The following is a 21025-nucleotide window of genomic DNA, read 5'->3' as shown; positions in this document are numbered from 1 at the left end:
GTGTGTACTGGTTTTGGTGGGGGGGGGTCACATACTCTCTCCTCTCCGAGACTCACAGCAGATGGCCCACACACAGCGCAAGCGCATGCCTTGGGGCTAGGCACCAAAACATAGCCGGAGTGTCTCACCGACTCAACGCTTGGGATGGAGGTCCTCCATTGTGCGGGGAGATTCGCTGAGCTTGCCGGTGAGGGGTCGGTTGACAGACGCCGGCTGGCGCTCTCCCTCAGCGCATAGCCGCCGCGACGTCCGATCCCACTTGCATGAAGCGAGCTACACACATCTCGCGGCATAGCTTCATGTCGTTCCGCGGGTTGCCCCAGCCCGCCGGCTGCCCGCACGGGCCGAGCGACACTTGCTTCACGTGAGTGAGTACACCAACATTCAAGGCCTTGAGGTACGCCTGGTTGACTCCCACGAAACCGCCCCAACCGTGCTCGGCGCCCCAGCTGTTGCAGTTCTCTAAGATTACGATACTGTTGGGCGAGGCGAGCCGGGCCAAGTTCAGGATGTCGGCGGTGACATCCACCTCAGCGCGAGAGCCGTCGATAAAGGCAAAGTCGCAGTACGCGCCTTGCACCCGGTCTGCGAGGCTGGGAAGCGTAGCGGTCGATCGACCCCACGTCACCGTGTGGCGCCCTGGCCACGCCGATTCAATCAACGTTGCAGCCGGCTGGCTGTAGGGGTGCTCGCCGATGTCGAAGGCGTGCACCTGAGCATGCGGCGCTGCACACAACCACGCCAGGGAGCTGACGCCAGCGTTGAATCCAATCTCACAGACACGGCTGCAGCTACCCGGCTCGCACTCCGCGGCAGCGATTGCCATCTCCTCCACGAACTCAACAAGATTTGTGCCCGGCTCAACCTCCATGCAAGGGTGGGGCTTTCCCTTGCGCGTGCAGTTGCGCCACCGGTCGTGCTGGACGCTTCGCAGCATCGAAGAGCCGCGCTCAGGAATCTGCACACCGGTCTCCGCGAGAGCGTCGTAGTGCGAGGAGAGCTTTGCCGTGCAGTCGCGTGAGGTCGACCCGCCGACGGGCACGCTCGTTTTGGCGCCCATGTATATTTGGATTGGCCTCCAATATTGGGTGTTTGCAAGAGGACGCACGGACTTAGCATTTCCATATGCTGGCCGCGCTGCTAGCCGGCGTGGTGTTCATTGCACTGTCTTCGGCCCCGAGCACGAGACGCGCATTGCAGTCCATTCCGACCACGCCAACGCGAGCGCCATGGACTCGGCACGTCCGCGACGCCTCCGCGTCGCCCAACATGCACGTCGGAGCCTACGCACTGGCGAATTCGCTCACCTTCAACACGACGTACGCAAGTTATCCAGGGAAGACGCTCGAGTTTTTTGAAGCCTCGTTCCCCGTACGGACACGCTTCTCCCAAGTGTCGTACCGCGAGAGCGAGCCCGTTTCCTTCCCGGCGGACCATACCGCAGTCGCCATCGTCGGGTACGAGTTTGGGCAGTATGCGACCGGTCCGGATGGGCGCGAGGAGTGGGTGCCTCAGGAAGAGGCGTACAATCACCACTATCTGGGCCTAGTGGTTGGCGAGGAGGAACACGGCTGGGAGCACAGCCTTCCGGCCTCGATCCAGTCCCTAGATATGGCCAACGGCGGCGAGTCTCCGTTTACCTTCCACGGCTACCCGCACGGGTACGCGCAGGTGGTCACGCGGCCGCGCCGTGTGGTGGCGCAGCTCATGCAGATTGACACGCGGCCGCGAGCGGGCGAGTGGACCGGACTACCACCCGCCAACCAGCTGGTCGAGTGTCCGTGCACCAACCGGGTGACGCAGCTGTCGACGAGGCAGCTGCTTTACGTGCACGACGACAACACGTCCACGACTGCGAACGTGTCACCGGAGCTGGAGCTGGACGGGAGTGGCACCATAACCTCCATTCAGGGCTTCAAGGCCCCGCACCAGTGCCCGTCCGAGACTTGCGTCGGCGGCATGGGCTGCTGCAGGGACGGGTGGCTTCTGGCGGGCGCCGAGCACGCCATCCCTGAGGATTTTTGGGAGTATTACGTCCGCTTCCGGATCTACTTCCAGCCCTTCTCGCCCGATAGCAATGCGGGCATACAGCCAAGCCATAAACGGCTAGTCCGGCTGGTGCACACCCCCGAGCTCAAGGGCTTCAATGTGCGCGAGGTCGACCCGGCGCTGGACCCGATCGTGCGGCGCGAGACGCAGTGGACAGTCGAGAGCATGCTCCGGAGGGAGAGGGTGGACGCGGCGGACTACGAGTGGACGGGCGGGACTCCTCCCCGCACCAGGGTCGTGGGAGTGCGCCTCATCTACGCAAATGCGCACTGCCATCTTGGAGGGTGCATCTCCTCAACGCTCATCGACGCTGGCTCTGGCGCTGTGCTTTGCAGGCAAGTGCCGGTGTACGCTCCGTCTGGCTACATCCACTCCATCCCGCCGTGTCTGTGGGGCGCCGGGGTGCCGGGCCTGCAGTCACCAGCCGAACTGGCTCTCAATGCGACGCTGCGCGCCTCGTGGCTTGTGAACGCCTCGCGTCCCCATTTCGGCGAGATGCATCACTGGAGGATGCGCGCAGAGCTCATCTTTGGCCCGCATGACACTTGACAGCGTTTACGTACAAAGTTGAATTACTTTAAATACGGGCGGCGGGGATCCAGAACAAGTGAGGGCTGCCGAGTTCGGCGGCAGTACACGCTCTCCTGGCCCCCCCGTCCTCCCTGCTTCCAAGAAAGAGAGTCACTCCCGACAACCCCGACGCCTACAGCGCGCGCCCTCCGAGCTCCGTGCCGCGGCGGCGCACCAAAAACCAGTCCGGACTGTCACAATCCCGAGTGGGCCGCTGATGCGTTGAGCAGTCGACGCCGCACTCGCCACGGCTCCTTTGAAGTTGAGGCCGCATTGCCGGTGGGTGTGGTGGCGACGCTGCCTGCCCTTCCGACGCGAGACCCGGCGCCGCTCGGGCCAGTCTCCGCGGCGGCCGTCGCGGCGTTGGCCGCCGCGTTCGTCGCGGCGGACAGCGTGATGGCGGCGGCAGCGGGCGGCGGCGGAGGCCACAGAGCTGCTGCTGCTGCGGCGGCGGTCTGTCCGCCTTGCACGGCGGTGGCTCCGACCGGCCTGAAGCGGGGCCAAAGGCCGGCTCAGAGCGAAGGGGAATGGGGGTGGGGGACTCCTCGGCGGGTCGAAAGGTTGGTGTGGAGCTCACCGAGTGTTTGGCGAGCGAAGCAGCTGTGCGGTGGCGAGCAGCGCGCAGACGACGAAGACGACGACGAGCCAAGTGGGGGTGCAGGCGAGCCGCCGCAACAGGGCCCGCTGCTTCTTCGCGCCCGCTCCGTCCCCGAGGAAGCCCATCTCTACGCATACCGCACTCGCCCACGCGGCGGGCCTCGGCTCGGTTGGCCTGCGCGGCGACAGCTCCGGGTCGAGAAGCACCTGGTGGGGAGGGGGCGGTGGGGTGCGGTGGGGTGCGGTGGGGTGCGGTGGGGTGCGGTGCGGTGCGGTGCGGTGCGGTGCGGTGCGGGAAGGGGGGGAGGGGGGGGGGGGGAGAGGCTCACGAGGAGGACGGTGATGTTGTCGGTCGAGCCGCGCCGCAAGCTCTCGTCGACGAGACACTCGCAGATCTGGAGGGGGAGGGAGGGCGGTGGGGGGGGGGAGGCGGGGCGGTGGCGGCCACCGCCGCGGCGCAAGGCCCCTCGGTGCCCCGTCCGCGTGCTCCAGCTCCGAGGTGTCTGGCGGGCGGTGTGCTGCGCAGTGCTCGTGGCGGTGTCGGGCGCGCCTGCGCCAGCCCCTGCCGCCTCTCCTCGCGCTCCGCTGGCGAGTCTGGGCGCGGGGAGGAGGAGCGCTCGAGCGAGCCGAAGCAAAAGGCGACCGCCTCCGACGAGGCCATCACGTCCCACACCCCGTCGCACGCAAGCAGCAGGAATGCGTCCGAGGGGCCGCGCACGACCGTCTGCACGTCCGCGAGCGAAGAGACTGGCTGGTGCGGCGCGGGGAGGGAGGCGGTCTTGTGGCGGAAGTCGCCGAGCGCGCGCGAGAGCGCGAGGTCTCCGTTGACGCGCCCCTCGATCACCGCCGCGCCCGCTCGCACGATCCGTGACCGCTCGCCTTCGTCAGTGGGCTTGTGGTCCCACGACAGCGGCAGCGCGCCGCCGCCGCGGCAGAGCACGGCGCGCGAGTCTCCGAGGTTGGCGACGGTGACGCTGGTCGCGGTGACGAGGCCGACGCACGCCGTCGTGCCGCACGACCACGCCCGCGCCTCCCTCCGCAGGTCGGCGTCCATCCCCAGCAGCACCTGGAGCAGGAGCGGGCGAGTCACGGGGGACGGCGCCGCAGCGTGGCCACGTCTGCGTAGGTGCTCGTGTGCAGTGGCCGTGCGGGCTGTGCAGCGTTCCCAAGCGCAACGTGGCAGGATCCAGGCGACTGCAGAGGGCTGCGCTCCGCATCTACAGGCGGCGCCTCTGCTAGAGGCGGCGTCCTCTCGCTGCCGCTCCCGCTGCCGTGCTCAAAGGAGAGGCCGGCGGCGGCAGCGGCCATGGCTGCGCGCAGCCGGCGCGGGAGCTCCCGGGCGGCCCACCGCGAGCAGTAGTCGCCGCCGTGCCCGTCAAACACTGCAAAGACAAACGTGCCGCCCGACGGGTCAAGGCACTCGGCGACGGTGTCGTCCTCCATGGTCGGCCGCCACCCTTGCATGCCCGAGTGGGCCCAGGCCATGACGACGCGGCGACGCTCCTCGGAGGTGTGCCATGCAGCCTCCGTCTGCTTGGTGGCCTCTAGTCTGCGCGGGAGTGCTGGCATGACTTCGACACGAAGAGCCTCCGCAGGAAAACAAATCCCTCGGCGCCCCAGGGCTAGGGCACTCTAGCCCGTAACCCGATGCCGATCATCCGGCCCCGCGGCCCGCTGGGTGCGCTTTTCTCCACTCCCCGGCCCTTGCTCAAAATGCATGTGTGCCTCCGCTCCAGGTGTGTGGCAGTTCGATGGATGGATCCAGCCCAGCGACCTCTACGCACAGCAAAACTACGAGCATGGTAACGGGGCTCGTTACGGGCCCTCGAGCTCGTAGGACCGACCTCGTAGGACCTACGAGCTCGAAGCTGGTAAACCAGCCTTGTAACGAGCCTGGATACGACCCGGCGCAGCAAAATGGGGTTTTAAGATACGCGACAGCCTCTTCGAACCCATTCAAAGCAACAAAACACACAACGCCGAGATGAGCCGAGAGCCGAGATGAGCCGAGATGAGCCGAGATGAGCTGAGATGAGCCGAGATGAGTCGAGATGCGTTGTGTGCGCCAACCTGCTGAGCCGTTTTGCTGCTGGCTTACGAGGTGCTCGTAACACGGCTCGTAATTGGGCAGGCGCAGCAGCGTACTTTTGATTCGTGTTCGTTGTGTGTTTTGTTGCTTTGAATGGGTTTGAAGAGGCTGTCGCGTATCTTAAAACCCCATTTTGCTGCGCCGGGTCGTATCCAGGCTCGTTACAAGGCTGGTTTACCAGCTTCGAGCTCGTAGGTCCTACGAGGTCGGTCCTACGAGCTCGAGGGCCCGTAACGAGCCCCGTTACCATGCTCGTAGTTTTGCTGTGCGTGACGATTGAGGACTGCTCTTCCGGAAGCAAGAGAGAAGAACTCTGTCACGCCGAGCACTAGATAGGGTCGATTCCGCGTGGTGGTACGGGACCCCTCGATCGTCTCGCCCTCCCCTCACTGGAGGACAAGCTGCGATCCCACGACAGCGATTGTGGGGACTACATGAACATGATCCGTACGTGAAGGGTGGAGGGGCCCGCCCGCACAGAGCTAGGCGGCGTGGGCGCCCCCCACTGGGGCCAAGGATAAGTGGACGTCTGCCGCTTGCTTGTTCTTGACGTCGTTGACCCATTTGGCACGCCCAGCCAGGGGATTTGACCCAGTCGGCACGCGTATTGCGCGCCTGCTTGTTGATGTTCTCGGCGTCGCCCGCCACCGCCGCCATGGAGATCCTGCTGCGTGTGGTGGACGACAAAGGAGGAGGCGCTCGCCGACGCCGCCCCGTACGTACACCGTCCGGTCCGTATTGGTGCCCCGCGCTTCCTTGCCGAAGAGCCGAACACGTGGAGGAACTGTGCTTGGTGGGCGGCGCAATCCCACCCAAAGTTTCCACGGAGCACCAGCTTTCTTGACCCACTTCGCGTCGTAGTACTGCGCCTAATTAACTGCGCCCCCACATTCCAAGCAAGAAGAAAGTCGGGTTTTCTCTTAGCCACCCGGCCCTGGACGTGGACCTGTGCGGTTGCTGACTCTCGTGAAACTGCACTCCAAGTGCTCCAAGTCCGCAAGTGCGGCCGCGATTTCTTTCCGTTCATTCTGTTTACTTTTACAAATGCTGGGTGCTGGGCGCTTGGCGTGAAATGACGTAGGATAGCTTGCCGAACGAAGGCGTCTCAAAAGACAAAACAGAGAAAAGGGCGACATGCGCGTCACGACGACAAAACGAGACACACACACAAAAAAAGAGTCGTTTCGGAACGCGCAAAATTCAAGTCGTCGGATCGCCTGTGGTCCCGTCGCTCCCACCGGCGCGCACAGCTCGCGTCGCGCCCTCATCTGCATCCCCTGCGGCACCACCATCCTCTCCGTCGCCCTGCTGCAGGCGACGGCCGGCGCCCGCGCCCGCGTCGCCCGCGCCCTCCTCCGCGCCATTGTCGCCGCCTGCGCCCACCTCTTCTCTTCCCGGTGCCGGCTCTCCGAAGCTGGGGCCACGCTCTGCTGCGCCGTCGTCCATCGCGGGCGGCTTGGCCGCAAGCAGAGCCGAGCTGGTTCGGCGTCGAGGCATCTGCGCCCGTGGGGAGGGAGGCTCGGGCTTGGCACTCCTTCGTCCGACTATTCTTTATTGCGGGGGCCGCGCGCCTGCGGCAGGTGCGGCAAGTGCAGGTGCGGCAGGTGGACGTGCGGATGAGGCAGCCAGTAGCTGAGCACGACGAAGTTGACCGTGAGGAACACGACTCCAACCTGCCGCCGGGTAGGGACGGACTCGGGCGTGAGAGAGGCCCAGGGCACGGTGGCGCCGAGGAGTGGTAGCGCCACCGCCGCAGTCAGGCGCTCGATCGTCCAGAACTCCGAGTCAAAGATGCTACTCGACCCATGCACGCGCCGCACGCGGCGGACGGCCGGGCCGCCTCGGCCAGCCCGAGTCGGCGGGCTCGAGCCGATGCAGAGCGTCACCGAGGGCGGCCGCTTGGGATCACTTGGATGGTCGCTCGAGAGCCGCTTCGGGTCGCTCACCGCGCCGTACTCGTCCCGCAGCATGGGACGGCGCGGGAGCGAACCCTGTAGCGAACAAGCGCAGAGTGTGAGGCCCTTCGGACGCTGCACTTAGCGAACAGCGCAGAGTGTGAGGCCCTTCGGACGCTGCACTTAGCTACAGAAAAAGAAACTGGTTTTAAGTAAAAGAAGTTCACAAACAGGCCAAAGGATGTCCGTTTTCTTTCTTTCTTTCTTTTGCAAACAGCCAAAAACGTGTGAGCGGACTCTCGAGTCACCGTTGCCCAGACTGGCGCTTGGACGGGGGTGGCGCGCGCACTGGCTCACGCTGCTGCGGGCGTGAGGAGCAGGAAGGCCGAGTCGAGGGGCGCGACCTCGACGGTGAGCGTCGCGCCCTTGGTGTGGCCCGCCTCCTGCCTCGCCCACAAGTCGCGCACCTATGGGACACGTCCGTGGCGTGTCACGGACGCCTCCGCCCGGCCTCGCGCCTCCCGCCCGCGGGCAGCGCACGCTCGCGGAGGTCGCGGCGAGGCCGAGCGCCTCGAAGCCGACAGACACGCGGGCAGCGTTGCCCGACGCGGCCGGGTTGACGACGTACACCGCCACCGTGCCCTTCGGCTGCGGCTTCGCCCACACCTGCACCTTTGCCTTGGCCGCAGACGGCAGCGCCGCCTCGCCAGCTGGCCTCCCCTCGCCGGCCGAAGCCTCGCCGGCCGAGAAGGCGCGGCGGCGGACGGCGGGCGCCGGTGCAGCGGGCGGTGCGGCGGGCGGGTCGAACTGCGCGACGAGGCGGCCGGGGTGTCCCGCCCACTGCTGGTTGACTGCGATGGCCTCCGGGTTGGTGACGATCGGGACGACAGAAGCGAGGTTCGCGGTGTCGGTCAGGTCGAGGCCGAGCACGAGCGGCGCAGAGACGACGCACCACGCGCCAAAGTGGGCCCGCTGCCACGCGAAGCTCGCACCCTGCACGCGCCCGACCTCGAGCCTGCGCGCGAGAGAGGCGCGTCTCATCCACGCCACACAGCCACCCGCCTCGCGTCTCACGCTCTCCGTCGAGATCACGAGCAGACGAGCAGCAGGGGCTGCGCGTGCGTGCGCACATGTCGGGGTAGGCCCAGCAGGAGGGCCGCGAGAGGGGCGCGCTCGCGTCGAGGAAGCGGACCTGCGGGCCAAAGGGGGCGACTCGGAGGCAGAGAGCCAGCTCAGGGTCCGGCGGAGTGATGGCTCGGTTTGGGGCGCAGGGGTCGGGGCCAGGCCGGGGCTGCGGACCGTGGTCTGGAGGTTGGCGAACCAAGACATGGGCCCCGCGTTGATGTCGCCGCTCGTGCGGAAGTGGTTGAAGGGGCACCACCCCTCCGTCGGACACGAGGCGCCTAGGGTGCAGGGCTGGGGCTTGGGTGAGCCTCTCCTCTCTCGGGGACGAGGCGCCGGGGAGGCGTGTGTGGATGGGCGGTGGAGACGGAGGCCGCGGCGCGGCGTGCGAGGCGGGGCGTGTGTGTGTGTGTGTGGTGGTGGTGGGTGGGGGGGGGGGGGAGCGCCGTCCGGGTTGTGGAACTTGCGGTCGGCGCCGCACACGCCCCAGTGGCAGTTTTCAATCTCGTACGTCTTGTTTGTGGCGGCCATTAGCTGCGCGTAGTAGGTCATGTTTGTCGCGGCGCCGCAGCCGTCGATTTTGACCGCGTCGAAGCCAAACTCGGCCAGACGCTGCACGTCGCCGCGGTAGTTTGGGAGCCGCTCCTTCGCCTCTCCGCACGCGCAGCCGTTCAGGTACCAGCCCATCTTGACGCCCTTGGAATGGCCATACGCGACCAGCCTCTTCATGTCGGGGAACCGCTCGACGTTGATGAGAGGGAAGCCCGCCTCGTCGTGCTGCCGCATGCCGCCGGCCGGATCCGTGCCGCTGCAGTTCTCCCTGCAAAAAAAGCAGGGCGATGAGCGGCGGGCCGTCTGGGCGAGGCGGGAGGCGGGTGCGCCCTTGGGTGGGACGGTGTGTGTGACCTCGTGGGACCATGATGTACGGCGCTCACCATCCCTCGTCGATGCCCACCCTGACATAGCCGGCGTCGGCCAGCGACACCTTGGGTTCGTTCCAAACGCGGGCTGTGATGGCATCGACCGCCGCCTCGAATGTCTTCTCATCAATCCGGTTCCCAAAGGCATTCCAACTTCGCCAGCCCATCGGCGGCTTCGTGGCCTCCTTGTTCCACCCGGGAGGGTAGAGCTTGGAAGTGCCCTGCGCGATTGCACCTCCGCAGAGGAACGTAGCTGCAATCAGAAGGCTGCGCATGATGGTGAGCTGTTGGAGCTCGCCAACTCCTAGTGCTTGGCCCGGGCGCTGTCGGAGCGCCTTGGCGCTGGACAAAAAGAAAGAAAGTGACCTGCCAAGCGAGAGATGGGACAGCTCCCGTTTTTTTTCTTCTTTTCTCTATTTGCATTCGGAGGCTTTGGGCGCGTCTACCGCTGCGATAAAAAGAAAGAAAGAAATCGACCTCCCAAGGGAGGGATGGGAGGACGGCACGCCACCACGCAGGGATTTTAAGGAGAGGAGTGTGTGGACACCAACGCGGTATGGGTGGACGCAAGACAGATGATGACGACACGCACGAACGACACACAGGCACAAACAAGCTCACAAGACACACAGCCAGCTGGCTGCCACACACCCTGAGTTGGCGTACACATAACTCAAGGCCACATCCTAGTAGAGCCGTGGGCTCATTTCACGTTTACTCGAGTACGTGAAAGTGCCTCGCGCCGGACTGAAGTCCTCGCACGGCCCCCTCGCGTTCCCTACTTCGATGGCCCGCACCAGCCAGCCGCCGCCGCTGGAGCTGCCACTCCGCGACGAGTGCGTGTGCGAGGCGGCGCGCAGCGCTTCTGACGACGACGACGCGGGTGCCGACAGAGGCGGCTGGATGAATGCGGCCTTCGCGGTGCTCGGTCGCCGGCTCTGGCTGCTGCTACCGCTGTACGTGCTGCTGTGGCCGCTGCTCGAGCTCGCCTTTGCGCTGCACGTGCGGCGCTTCCTGCGCGCGCGATCCGCCTCCGGCCACCGGACGCACGACCCGGCGGCCGACCCGGCCGAGGTGCAGGCCTTCTGGAGGCACATCCTGACCGCCGAGCCCGCCGAGAGCGTGGACGACATGGTACGGGGTTGGTTCATCGACCCGGACGGCGAGCGCGAGCGCCAGAAGCTGCACCCGCTGGTCGCCTCCCCCGTCGGCCCCACCGGCGGGGAGCCGCGCGCCGGCAGCGCGTCGCAGCTCGTGGCCAGTGGAACGCTAGACGCGTCGTGGACGCGTGCGGGACTTGTTCGATAGGCAACGTGCTGCAGCTGATCGTGTGGACGCTTTACAACGTGGACGTGGCGGCGGCGACGCGGCCGCAGCTCGGCGTGGCGGAGGACATCTTGCGCGCTCTCGAGCGGAAGCGCGGCGCGCGGTACGCGGGCGGGACGGACCCCTCCCTCACGTGCATGCGGCACACGCTCGGAGGACTCGAGAAGGCGAGATAGCCCCGAGATCCGCCGAGATCCGCCGAGATGATCGGGCCGGAGGCGGCCGACCGCTCATACGCCGTGGGCTCAGCTGCACAAGCCTATCTCACATTACTCCCAGCTGCACAAGTCTTTCTCATAGCTGACCGACCTGGATTGGTATAACTCAGCTGCACAAGCCTATCTCACATTACTCCCAGCTGCACAAGTCTTTCTCATAGTTGACCGACCTGGATTGGTATAACTCAGCTGCACAAGCCTAATCTCACATTACTCCCAGCTGCACAAGTCTTTCTCATAGCTGACCGACCTGGATTGGTATAACTCAGGTGCACAAGCCGCTCCTCTTCTACGTCGGCGCGCTGGCGGCGGCTCGCCTCGTCGAGCTGCTCCTCTCGCTGCGCGGCTTCCAGAGGCTCGCGGCGGGAGGGGTCGAGTACTGGCGCCTGGCCGCGGCGGCGGGCGGCGAGGCGCAGGAGCCGATCGTGCTGATGCACGGCGTGGGAGGCATCGTCGGCTACCTGCCCCTCTGCCTCGCCCTCGCCGCCGAGCACGCGGCGCCCCTCTACGTGCCCCTCTTCCCCTCGTGCTCGCTCGGCGTCCCGACCCTCTCCTCGCCGCCGCCCCTCCCCGCCACCGCCCTCGCCGCCGCCGTCGAGGAGATGCTCGCACAGCACGCGCCGCCCGCCGCCGCCAGGGCGACCGCCGCCAAGGCGGCCGCCGCCGAGCCGGCCGCCGAGCCCGCGCCGCTGCCCAAGGCCCCTCCCGCGGCCACGTTTGTCGCGCACTCGATGGGCACCGCCTCGCTCGCGGCGCTCCTGAAGGCGCGGCCGCAGCTCGTGCGCGCGGCGCTCTTCGTCGACCCGGTCAGCTTCCTGCTCTACCGGAGAGGCTTAATCCTTGACTCTTGAGTCTGAGTCATCGACCGCTAGGTCTGCTTCCTGCTCTACCGGAGAGACGTGCTCTACAACTTCCTCTACCGCCAGCCCGCGCTGCACCGCACCTGGTCTTCTGTTCCGTCTCCGTCGGACACACATCTGGCGGGCGGGCCCTCACAGCTTGGTTCCCCCTCACAGGTGGCGCCCCTCCAAGTGGTTCCAGCTCGCCCTCCACCGCATGATCACCACCGAGCCGGGCATGCAGACCTGCTTCCGGCGCGAGTTCTGGTGGTCGCACTACGTCCTCCACCCGTCGGAGCTCGACTGCGAAGCGGCGGTCCTCCTCTCCGAGCGCGACGCCATCGTCCCCTCCGGCGAGGTGCAGCGCGCGCTCGAGGCGGAGGAGGCCGCGAGAGGGAGGCAAGCCAGCGCGCCGCCCTCGCCGCGCGCCGCGCCACCCCCGCCGTGCGCTGCGCCGCCTCCGCCGCGCCCCGGCTTGCGGGTCGCGGTACACGAGGGCGCGGTGCATGGCTACCTCGTGCTGCGGCCGGCGATCCGCCGCGGCGTACTAGAGGCGCTCGCGGGCCTGCGCGGAGGAAGCTAGGTGTGGTCTAATACTCTCACGTGTGTCACGCGAGTACACGTGCTCCCCAATTGTATATCAACAAAAAATGTGCGCTAAAGTAAGAACGCGGGTCGGAGGGGGGACGAGACCCCCCCCCGCGCGGGCCCGAGCGAGACAGTGGCGGCCGCGATAAGAACCCCTTGAGACAGTGGGCGGCGATAGAGCCCCCTCTCTCCCAGAAGAGCTCCCCAGACCTCCCCAGCTCGCCGACATCCGGGAATCACAGACAATGGTCACGACACGGGCCCCTACAAGACTAACCGAGAAGCGCATTCGCCGCCGACTCAACGTTCCAGTCAAACTTCTCCAGCTCCGCTCTCGCAACCTCCTGCGAGAAGCCGAGCTGCACCAGCTGCGCGATTAGCTCCGCGTGCGGGTCGGCGGCCGGCGTCTCGTTGCTTAAGCCATCCTGCTCGCCGCCAACGCCGACCTGCTCGGCGGCGCTAAACCCGTCCCCGAATCCGTCGGGCGCCTACAACGAGAAGGGGTGCGAGAAGGGGTCCGCTGAGGCGGAGATGAGGACACGCCTCGGCGAGGGAGGCGCGGGCGTGCCTCGAGGCCGCCTCCAGCCTCGTCGAAGCCTCCGCCAAAGCTGTCCTCGCCCCCAAACGCGTCGCCCCCGAACTCGCCGTCTGCTGTGAATTCGTCCGGATTGTCGAACGCTCCGCCGCCCCCGCCGCCGTCAGAGCCGCCGCCGAAAGCGCCGTCGTCGCCCCCAAAGTCGGTCCCGAAGTCGCCGCCCGTGACGTCGGCAGGCGAGACGGCGGAGGGCGGAGGCTGCTCGACCGCCTCCTGGTCGACCTCCTCCTCCTCCTCCTCCGCCGCCCCCGCCTCGCCGCCCACGCCCTCGCGCGGCTGGGCGAGCGGCGGCTCCCACGTCGTCTCGCCCGACTCGTTGTAGTAGTAGACGCGCCCGTGCTCGTCCGACGCCTCGAACCAACCCTCCTGCAGCGCGGACGGCGGCAGCGGCGAGAAGAGGGAGGGCGTCACCGTCTCGTTTGAGCTCAGCGGCGACGTCGGGTCGACGCATTCGAGAGACGGCGGCACGCCCTGCGTGGCGCCGCCCGCCTCGCCCGCCCCGGCCGAGCGATCGCCGCTGCCGCCGCCGCCGCCGCCGCCGCCGCCGCCGCCGCCGCCGCCGCCGCCGCTCGCCGCCGGGTTCGTGGCGGGAGTCGCCGCCAGCGGCGGGGACCGCGCCGGCGAGGCGAGCTCGGAGGGAGCGGCGCAGCGGCCCTCGGTGAGCGAGCCCTTGATGAAGACGCCCTCGTCGAGCTCGCCGTCGGCCGCCACGAGCTCCGCCGACGAAGTGGAGACGGAGCTGACGCGCGCAAAGCTCTTCGACGACGTGGCGGACTCGGCCGGCTGGCGGAGCAGCGGCCCCTCCGCCCGTAGCTGCGCGAGCTCGACGCGCGCAGGCGCCTACAAGAGTGTCGTGGAGCGTGGAGCGTGGACGTGGGCGGCGCGGCCTCGACGCGTCGCGGGCGCCGTGCGGCGCGAGGAGGCCAGCCCCTCCTCGAGGAGGGCGAGCTGCTTCTCCTTGAGCGCCGTCCCCTCCTCGCGCGAGGCCTCCTCCGCCTGCTCCGAGTCCATCGCCCGCAGCTTGGCGCGCACGCGCTCCTCTGCGGCGGCCACGTCGGACGCGAGCGTGTCGAGGGAGGACTGCAGCGCCGCCAGCTCGGCGCGCTTCTCGGACAGCTCGGCGCCGTACTCGGCCGCCTGCGCCTGTGCCGACTCCAGCTGCCGCACGCACTCGCGCTGCTCTTTTCCGTACGCCGCGCGCCGGACGCGCACGAGCTCGACCTCCTTTCGCAGACCCGCCGCCTCCACCGCCGTCTTCTCGCGGTCCCTCTGCGCCTCGGCGAGCGCCTCCTCCGCCGCGCCGAGCCTCGCCCGCTCCGCGCGCAGCTCGCGCGCCGCGCCCGCGCCGCCCGCGCCGCCGCCGGCCGGCGGGGGGGGGAGCGGCTCCCCCTTCTTGCGCTTTGTGACGAGGTGCATCGCGACGCAAAACTCGTCCTCGTCGAGCAGCCCAGAGCGGTCGACGTCCGCGATCGCCACGATGGCGTCGATCTCGTGCGGCGGGAGCTTGGAGCGAGCCATGAAGGCGCGCGTCTCTGCGCCGCCCACTCTGCCGTCCGCCCCCTTGCTGAAGCCGCGAAACACCTGGGTGTACTTTGCGCGCTCGTCGGCCCGAAGCGCCGAGACGGTCACAGCGCCGCGCGTGGCGGAGCGGGTGCGACGCGTGGAGGAGCCCTGCCCGCGCGTGCCGTTGTTGTCGTCGCTAGCGCTTCCAAAAGCAGCTGCAGGCGGCGCAGCGGCTGGCGCAGCGGCGAAATCCCCGCCGCCGAAGCCGCCGCCGAAGCCGCCGCCGCCGAAGCCGCCGCCGAAGCCGCCGCCATCACCATCACTACCGCCAAAACCGCCGTCGCCGAAGCCGTCCCCGGCCTCAAAGCCGCCGCCGCCCTCACCACCACCACCAAAGCCGCCACCGAAGCCGCTACCGCCCTCACCGCTGCCGCTGCCGAAGCCATCGCCGCCGAAGCCATCGCCGCCGTCGAAGCCGCCGCCGCCGAAGCCGCCGCCGCCAAAGTCACCGTCGCCGAAGCCGCCATCCTCGAACGGCGCGGCAGCTGGCGTAGCGGCAAAGCCTCCGTCCCCAAAGCCGCCACCGTCGAACCCACCGTCGAACCCCGCCTCCGCGACGAAACCGGTTTCCGCAAATGCCTCCGAATCCAGGGGCGGCAACGGCGCGGACAGCGCGGGCAGCGCGGGCGCACTGGACGATGAGGTTGGCGGCGGCACGTTGGACGAGGCGGAGGAGGATGCAGCGGGCGGTGCCGCGGCAGGCACGGCGGGCGCGGCGGCAGGCACGGCGGGCGCGGCGGCAGGCACGGCGGGCGCGGCGGCAGGCACGGCTGGTCCGGCGGGCGGCGCGGCGGGCGGCGCGGCGGCACGTGTGGGCGTCGTGCCGAGGAGTTTCGCTAGGCTGTCCTCCGCCGCGGTCGCAAAGGACGGCGCTGCTGCGGCCGGCGCGGCGACCGGCGCGGCGAGCGGCGTCGACAGAGCGCCATCCGCGCCAAGAGGAGCCGCGCCGCCCGGCCCGAGGCCGGTGGCTGCTGCGCCGGTGGCTGCTGCGCCGGTGGCTGCTGCGCCGGTGGCTGCTGCGGGGGTCGGAGCGAGCTCCAGGCCCAGAAGGTCTCCCATCGGGCTGTCGGTCGCCGGGGTGGCGGGGATTGAGGCGAGCGGAGCCTGCTGCGGCCCGCTCGCCGCAAGGCTGCCGAGCGGTCCGCCGGCGAGAGCAGCAGCGTGCTCCGCTGGGCCGGAAGGCGTGCTGACCAGCGCTTCGGGAGAGAGATCGAGCAGCGGGGCGGCGGCAGGCGCGACGGACGGGGCAGCAGCCGTGGATGCGAACGCGCACGCAAAGGCGTCGTCCGCAGCAGAGGCAGGAGCAGCGGCTGGCGTGGATGCCGGCGTGCCAAATGCGCAGGAAAATGGCGACGACTCCCCGGCGGCGATGCTATCGCGCTCGCCCGAGGGCGCGGAGCTCGCCGCGGCGCCGAGAGCGGCGAAGGGATCCGCGTCGACGGCGGGCGGAGGCGGCCCGAATGCGGAAGCGAAGGCGTCGTCGGGCGCTGCGGCAGCAGTCGCAGCTGGCTGCGGCGCCGCCGGCGCCGGCGCCGAGCCGAAGGCGTCGGCGAAGGCGTCGCCGGCAGGAGCGGGCGGTGCGGCCGGTGCCGGCCCGAAGGCGGCGTCAAAGGCGTCCATCCAAGCTGCAATCCAAGGCTGATGGGCCGCGGCGTCCGTGTTGCAGCGGCGTGCAAAAGGAGTAGAAAGAAACCGAAGCGGCGGCGAAAAATCCACGCCGGAAAAAAATTTCGTCGACTGTCTCCGACAAGGGACAGCGACGCCGTCTTCCCGGACGCCGGCTGTTGGCATCTACAGATTCCATAACTGTGGGAGGCTCTAGCTGTGCCCTCTGCACCCAGAGGAGCCTATGGTGAAGCGGGTCGGCAAGTACGAGATTGGAAGAACTCTTGGCGAGGGCACATTTGGCAAGTGCGCTCTCGCCCGGCCACCACCACGGTGCAGACCGCGAGAATCCTCTGAGAGCCACGCCCGCCCATCAACAGGGTAAAGTTTGCAGTCAACACTGAGACCGGAGAGAAGGTGGCGATCAAGATTCTCGACAAGGAGAAGGCGCAAGCTTGAAAGCGCCGATCTGCTCGTCGCCCTTCGATGCTTCCCGAGCCACTGCCCATGGCGCAGGTGGCGAAGCAAGCGATGGGCGAGCAAATCAAAAAGGAGATTGCCGTGATGAAGATGGTCAAGCAGCGGCACGTCGTCAACTTGATCGAGGCTCGCCCATCGCGCCCTCTCTGCCTGCTGACGCCGACGCTTTGCCGCAGCGTCCGCCATTAGTGCCACCACCGCCAGCGCCGCCACCAGCAGCGCTGCCGCCGCTGCCACCGCTGCCGTCGCCGCCTTCTCTCGCCTTCTCTTGCCTTCTCTCGGCTTCCCTCGCCGCATCCCACGACCACCAGCCGCCGCGCCGCAGGTGCTCGCCTCGCGCACCCGCATCTTCATCGTCCTCGAGCTCGTCACGGGCGGCGAGCTCTTCGACAAGATCGTCTCCACCGGCCGGTTCGACGAGCCCACCGCGCGCGCCTACTTTCGCCAGCTGATCTGCGGCGCGAGGGCTTGCCGCCGGCAGAGTGCGGCCCTGCACCCTGCCCTCAGCCTCGGCAAGTCCTGCTGCAGGAGTCGAGTACTGCCACCGGCAAGGCGTCTGCCACCGCGACCTCAAGCCGGCGCAGCTGCTGCCTGAGTGGTCGGCCGAGCGGCCGCTTGCGGCCGAGCCCGTGCCCTCTCCGCTGTAGGAGAACTTGCTCCTCGACGAGCACGCCATTATTGTTAATAATACTAATAGTTAATTAATTTTAAGTAGGAGAACTTGCTCCTCGACGAGCACGCCGTGCTCAAGATCTCGGACTTTGGGCTCTCGGCCCTCTACGGCTGCGAGGGGCTCGGCGCGGCGCTGCGGCGAGGGGGACAGCCCCAGGGAGCGGCGGGCTGGCTGACGGCGGCCTTGTGTGTGAGCAGGCTCGAGCACGCTGCTGCACACCACTTGCGGCACGCCAAACTACGTTGCGCCTGAGGCTCCGCCCCGCCCCTCCGCCCCGCCCCTCTGCCCCCTCTGCCCCCTCCGCCCCCTCCGCCCCCTCCGCCCCGCCCGCGACGGGCGCTCGCACCGCCCGAGAGCCGAAGAGGGACGCGTCCCAGACGTGCCCGGGCGGCCGCTAGGTGCTCGCTCGCCACGGGTACGACGGCTAAGCTGTGCGACGGTTGCTGTAATAATACATCATTGAACAACACCTCAGGTGCTCGCTGACCACGGCTACGACGGCTTCCTGGCGGACGTCTGGTCGTGCGGCGTCATTCTGTGCGCCGAGATCAGCCGAGATGTGGCTCTGGGGCCGTGTCCTCGCCGCCCTCGCCGCCCCCCCTGCCGTGAGCAGCGCTGAAGAGGAATAGTTGAAGAGTCGCGTCTCACCCCTCGACGCGGCACACTCGACTGCTCGCACCTCCCCACCTCGACGCACAGGTACGTCCTCCTTGCAATCATTATTAATTACTGTTATTAATTTCTGCAGGTACGTCCTCCTTGCGGGCTTCCTCCCGTTCGACGTGCGCGGGGCCCCTTCCCCGCCCCCTGCCCCTCTCCCGCCGCCCCCTGCCCCTCTCCCCACGCCCCCTGCCCCTATCCCGCCGCCCCTACCGCCCCCCGCCCTGCCCGCCGCCCCCGCCGCCTCCCCGCCTGCCCACAGCCTCGCCCCGTGCCTCCCGGCGCAGCCTCAGAGCAGAACCCCCGTCGCCACCCTCCCCCCCCCCACCCCCCCCTCCCCACACCCCCCCTCCCCCGTCCCCGGCCCTCTCCCTCTCTCTCTCCAGGAGCCCACGATGGCGGCTCTCTTCCGGCGCATCGTCCGCGCCGACTACTCCTTCCCCGCCTGGTTCTCGCCCCCGGTCCGCTGCCTGCTCACCTCCATCCTCGTCCCTTCCCCCGACAAGAGGGCGTCCATCGCAAAGATCAAGCAGTCTGCCTGGTTCGCCGAGGGCGGCGGCATCGCCGACGAGGCGTCCGAGCCGGGCCCCGCCCTCGCGCTCGTGGCGGCCAACTCGTTCGAAGAGGTCGACGACGACGCGCTGGCGGAGGAGGCGCAGCCGGGGGCGGCGCAGGCGGCGGCGGAGGCAGCGCCGCCGCACATGAACGCGTTCGAGCTCATCGCCATGTGCGGCGCGCTCGACCTCACGCCGCGCCTCACGCCGCGGCTGGACCAGGGCAGCGGGCTGGTCAAGCGGCACACGCGCTTCCACTCCGACGCGCCCGCGGACGCTATCCTCGCGAGGCTGGTGCAGGTGCTCGACGCGGCGCGAGTGCCGCACAAGGTTGTGGCGCGCTCCTTCAAGATCAAGGTTGCGACCGAGAGCGAGCGCGGCCCGCTCGGCTGCACGATCCAGGTGTTTGCAATCGCGCCGGGCCTCCACCTGGTCGACTGGCGGCGCGGGCAGGGCGACCTCATGACGTACCACAAGTTTTACGAGGCGATGCGGGGCCAGCTGGCAGAGCTGATCAGACCATCAGCCGCGGCCGCAGCGAACGGCCACGAGTAGCCGCAATAATCTCGCGCGCCACACGTACTGACGTACACGTGGTTACATGGCATGTGTTTTTGAGAGTATTAGAGAGAAGGTGCTCGGGTTGAAACTTGAAGAGCTTTTCTAATGAGACGTTCACGCAATCTCACGTTGGACGTTCTCGACGCGCCGGTTGTGGCTTGTGCGTATCGTATGTGTGTGTGTGGCAAGTGTGGGGGGGCCGGGGGCCGGGGGGTAGGGTTGCCTCTAAGTCTAACCGCGTTTTAATATTTGATGGGCGGCCTCTAACACGCTACACGGGGTTGCGCTATTGTCGGCCTAACTAACGTTAGCTACTGTTGTTGGGGAGCCCCACTGTTGTTCTGTTGTTACTGTTAACACTAGCAACACTGTTCAGCTCCTAACGTTAGGCAACCCTACCCGCCTACCGGGGGTGCAGCTCCACGCGCGCGGCGCGGCCGCACTCCCGCAGACCCCCGCGCGGCGGGCCGCACTACGTGCACCAGCCTGCAGCCACCACGCACTACGCAAGAACGGCACAGCCGCACACCCCATGGCACACCCACGACCGCTGAGTCTGAGACTGAGACCCAAGGGCCGCAGCGCGCGGCGGCGCGCGGCGGGGGGCACGCCCCCCCCCTCCCCCGTCGCTGCGTCTCGCTCTCGGCTCTACTTCCGTCTGTGTCGCTCGCACGACATACCGCAGAAAAAATTAATGCGCCTACCCCACTACGGGTAGCCCATTCACGCGCTCCGTTGCTAATAATAACCGCCGATTAGTTTCGTATATCAATTAGTCCGTGCGTCCCTTCGTTCCGTGTGTTTTGGGAACCTGCGTATTGTTCGACCGCCCTCTCCATCTCCGCTCGCCGCCCCGCCTGGCACTCCCCACGCCGGAGTGGGAGCGGGTGCGGGTCTTGTGCATGGTAGCTCAGCTACAAACGATCCAGCGCAGCCGCACGCTCAACAGCATACACCCACCGTCGACCAACATGGTCAGTGGGCGGTGCCTGAGCGAGCAGCACAACACCAGGGAAATCCCCTTATCCCGGGCATCGCCCCAGTCGGAGCGATGCCGCAGCCCGCAGCAGCCACAGCGTATGGCTGTGGCCAGCCTTTGCCGCAATACAACCTGGGCTCCTGTGCCATCCCAGGTATGGTGGCGCAGCAGCAGTATTGGATGCCCACCTTTGCGCAGCAGCCTCCGCTGGGCATTCTGCCGGCACGCCAGGGCAGCAGCGCCTCCTGCGGCACCGGGTTTGGCAGCACGCCAGCAGCAGCACCGCAAGCAACAACGCACGATGCACTGTGGCGGCAGCAGCCCCCGACGCCACAGATGGCCCACCTGCCTGGACTGGGCATGCCACCAGGGTACCCAGGGTTCCTGCCGCCTGGCATCCTGCCGCCTGGCAACGCGTACCACGCCTGCGGAGGCGCTGCTCACGCGCCCTGCTACCCAAGCTTTGCGATGCCCAACGGCGGGGGCCCAACAGGGCTGCCCCCGCAAGCAGCCTGGACCCTGCCTAATGCAGTACCGCAAGCCGCTTGGGCCGCGCCAGCGTGGATACCCGGATGCCACATGGCAGCGCCGCCAGCCGCAGGGAGTTACTGCCAGCCAGCACCGTCAAGCGCAGTGCCGGGCGGGTCCATGCCCCCCGCGCCGACCGCCCCAGCCAACGCGCCCGAGCCCATCTCAAAGGTCAAGGACGCGTCGACGCCTGAGGTTGCCGCCCTCAAGCACGTCGCAGGGCTGCGTCGCGACGCGCTACCCGCGCTGCTCTCCAGATTCCATCGCGACTTGTCGCGGAAGCATCCGAAGATACGCGAGGCGCTCGGGCACACAACGTACACCATCGGCGCAGCGATGCAGGGCGACACGGAGCTCGGCGAGGCGAACGCGTACATCGCCAAGTTCATCGACACCTGCCTCGACGGCGACTCCGCTCATGTCGCCGCGTTCCGCCAGCGGTATGAGGGCGACCCCCGCCTGCTGTACGACGGTGTCTACCTCATGGAGCAGATCGCGAAACTCTACCAGATCACCCACGGGAGTGCCGAGGCCAAGATCGCCAAAAAGGAGTTCAACAACGCGGTCTTCTTCACGATGGGCATGGACCTGGCCAAGACGCGGGAGAACGGCCT

At 67.8% G+C, this 21025-nt stretch overlaps 5 protein-coding genes across 5 annotated transcripts; 1 reads left to right on the top strand and 4 right to left on the bottom strand.

Annotated features, from left to right (window-relative positions):
- Positions 1–132: 132 nt before the first annotated feature.
- EMIHUDRAFT_200122 (hypothetical protein) lies at positions 133–1060 on the bottom strand (the record flags this gene model as incomplete). Its single annotated transcript, XM_005791958.1, has 2 exons — positions 133–180; positions 260–1060. The coding sequence occupies 2 exons, from the start codon at positions 1058–1060 to the stop codon at positions 133–135; spliced, it is 849 nt and encodes a 282-aa protein (XP_005792015.1).
- A 2769-nt stretch (positions 1061–3829) lies between these two features.
- Positions 3830–4255, bottom strand: EMIHUDRAFT_55783 (hypothetical protein; the record flags this gene model as incomplete). The annotated part of the gene is made up of 1 exon (XM_005791957.1): positions 3830–4255. A coding segment is annotated over one exon (426 nt), but the record flags the coding sequence as incomplete, so codon positions are not given.
- A 3134-nt stretch (positions 4256–7389) lies between these two features.
- EMIHUDRAFT_433441 (hypothetical protein) lies at positions 7390–9577 on the bottom strand. Its single transcript, XM_005791956.1, has 7 exons — positions 9258–9577; positions 8769–9142; positions 8500–8603; positions 8331–8392; positions 7741–8215; positions 7486–7667; positions 7390–7434 (listed from the first exon to the last, which is right to left on the bottom strand). The coding sequence occupies exons 1-6, from the start codon at positions 9515–9517 to the stop codon at positions 7554–7556; spliced, it is 1389 nt and encodes a 462-aa protein (XP_005792013.1). The 5' UTR covers positions 9518–9577; the 3' UTR covers positions 7390–7434; positions 7486–7553.
- A 2666-nt stretch (positions 9578–12243) lies between these two features.
- Positions 12244–16175, bottom strand: EMIHUDRAFT_448884 (hypothetical protein; the record flags this gene model as incomplete). The annotated part of the gene is made up of 7 exons (XM_005791955.1): positions 12244–12701; positions 13073–13232; positions 13422–13648; positions 13682–14077; positions 14216–14526; positions 14821–14950; positions 16167–16175. The coding sequence occupies 7 exons, from the start codon at positions 16173–16175 to the stop codon at positions 12486–12488; spliced, it is 1449 nt and encodes a 482-aa protein (XP_005792012.1). The 3' UTR covers positions 12244–12485.
- On the top strand, positions 16129–19012 carry EMIHUDRAFT_426328 (hypothetical protein). The gene is made up of 10 exons (XM_005791954.1): positions 16129–16282; positions 16357–16393; positions 16475–16567; positions 16782–16914; positions 16985–17034; positions 17172–17253; positions 17327–17382; positions 17605–17666; positions 17878–17911; positions 18176–19012. Exons 1-10 carry the CDS (start codon positions 16221–16223, stop codon positions 18896–18898), a joined length of 1332 nt encoding a protein of 443 aa, XP_005792011.1. The 5' UTR covers positions 16129–16220; the 3' UTR covers positions 18899–19012.
- Positions 19013–21025: the final 2013 nt, after the last annotated feature.

Source organism: Emiliania huxleyi (genome assembly GCF_000372725.1).
Source record: "Emiliania huxleyi CCMP1516 unplaced genomic scaffold EMIHUscaffold_11, whole genome shotgun sequence".
NCBI classification, from domain to species: Eukaryota; Haptophyta; order Isochrysidales; family Noelaerhabdaceae; genus Emiliania; species Emiliania huxleyi.
The sequence above is the reverse complement of the archived record's forward strand: the minus strand, read 5'-3'. Positions and strand labels throughout refer to the sequence as shown.

What these genes read in the sequence shown, in the direction of transcription:
- EMIHUDRAFT_433441 (XM_005791956.1), bottom strand. Translation starts at nt 9,517, where the DNA reads ATGCGCAGCCTTCTGATTGCAGCTACGTTCCTCTGCGGAGGTGCAATC. An exon ending in TGCTGGGCCTACCCCGACAT is followed by an intron (nt 8,216 to 8,330) that starts GTGCGCACGCAC and finishes TCTCGCGCGCAG; the next exon opens with GCTCGAGGTCGGGCGCGTGC. An exon ending in TCGCCGCGACCTCCGCGAGC is followed by an intron (nt 7,668 to 7,740) that starts GTGCGCTGCCCG and finishes CGTGTCCCATAG; the next exon opens with GTGCGCGACTTGTGGGCGAG.
- EMIHUDRAFT_426328 (XM_005791954.1), top strand. Translation starts at nt 16,221, where the DNA reads ATGGTGAAGCGGGTCGGCAAGTACGAGATTGGAAGAACTCTTGGCGAG. An exon ending in TGGTCGTGCGGCGTCATTCT is followed by an intron (nt 17,667 to 17,877) that starts GTGCGCCGAGAT and finishes TAATTTCTGCAG; the next exon opens with GTACGTCCTCCTTGCGGGCT. An exon ending in CGGGCTTCCTCCCGTTCGAC is followed by an intron (nt 17,912 to 18,175) that starts GTGCGCGGGGCC and finishes CTCTCTCTCCAG; the next exon opens with GAGCCCACGATGGCGGCTCT.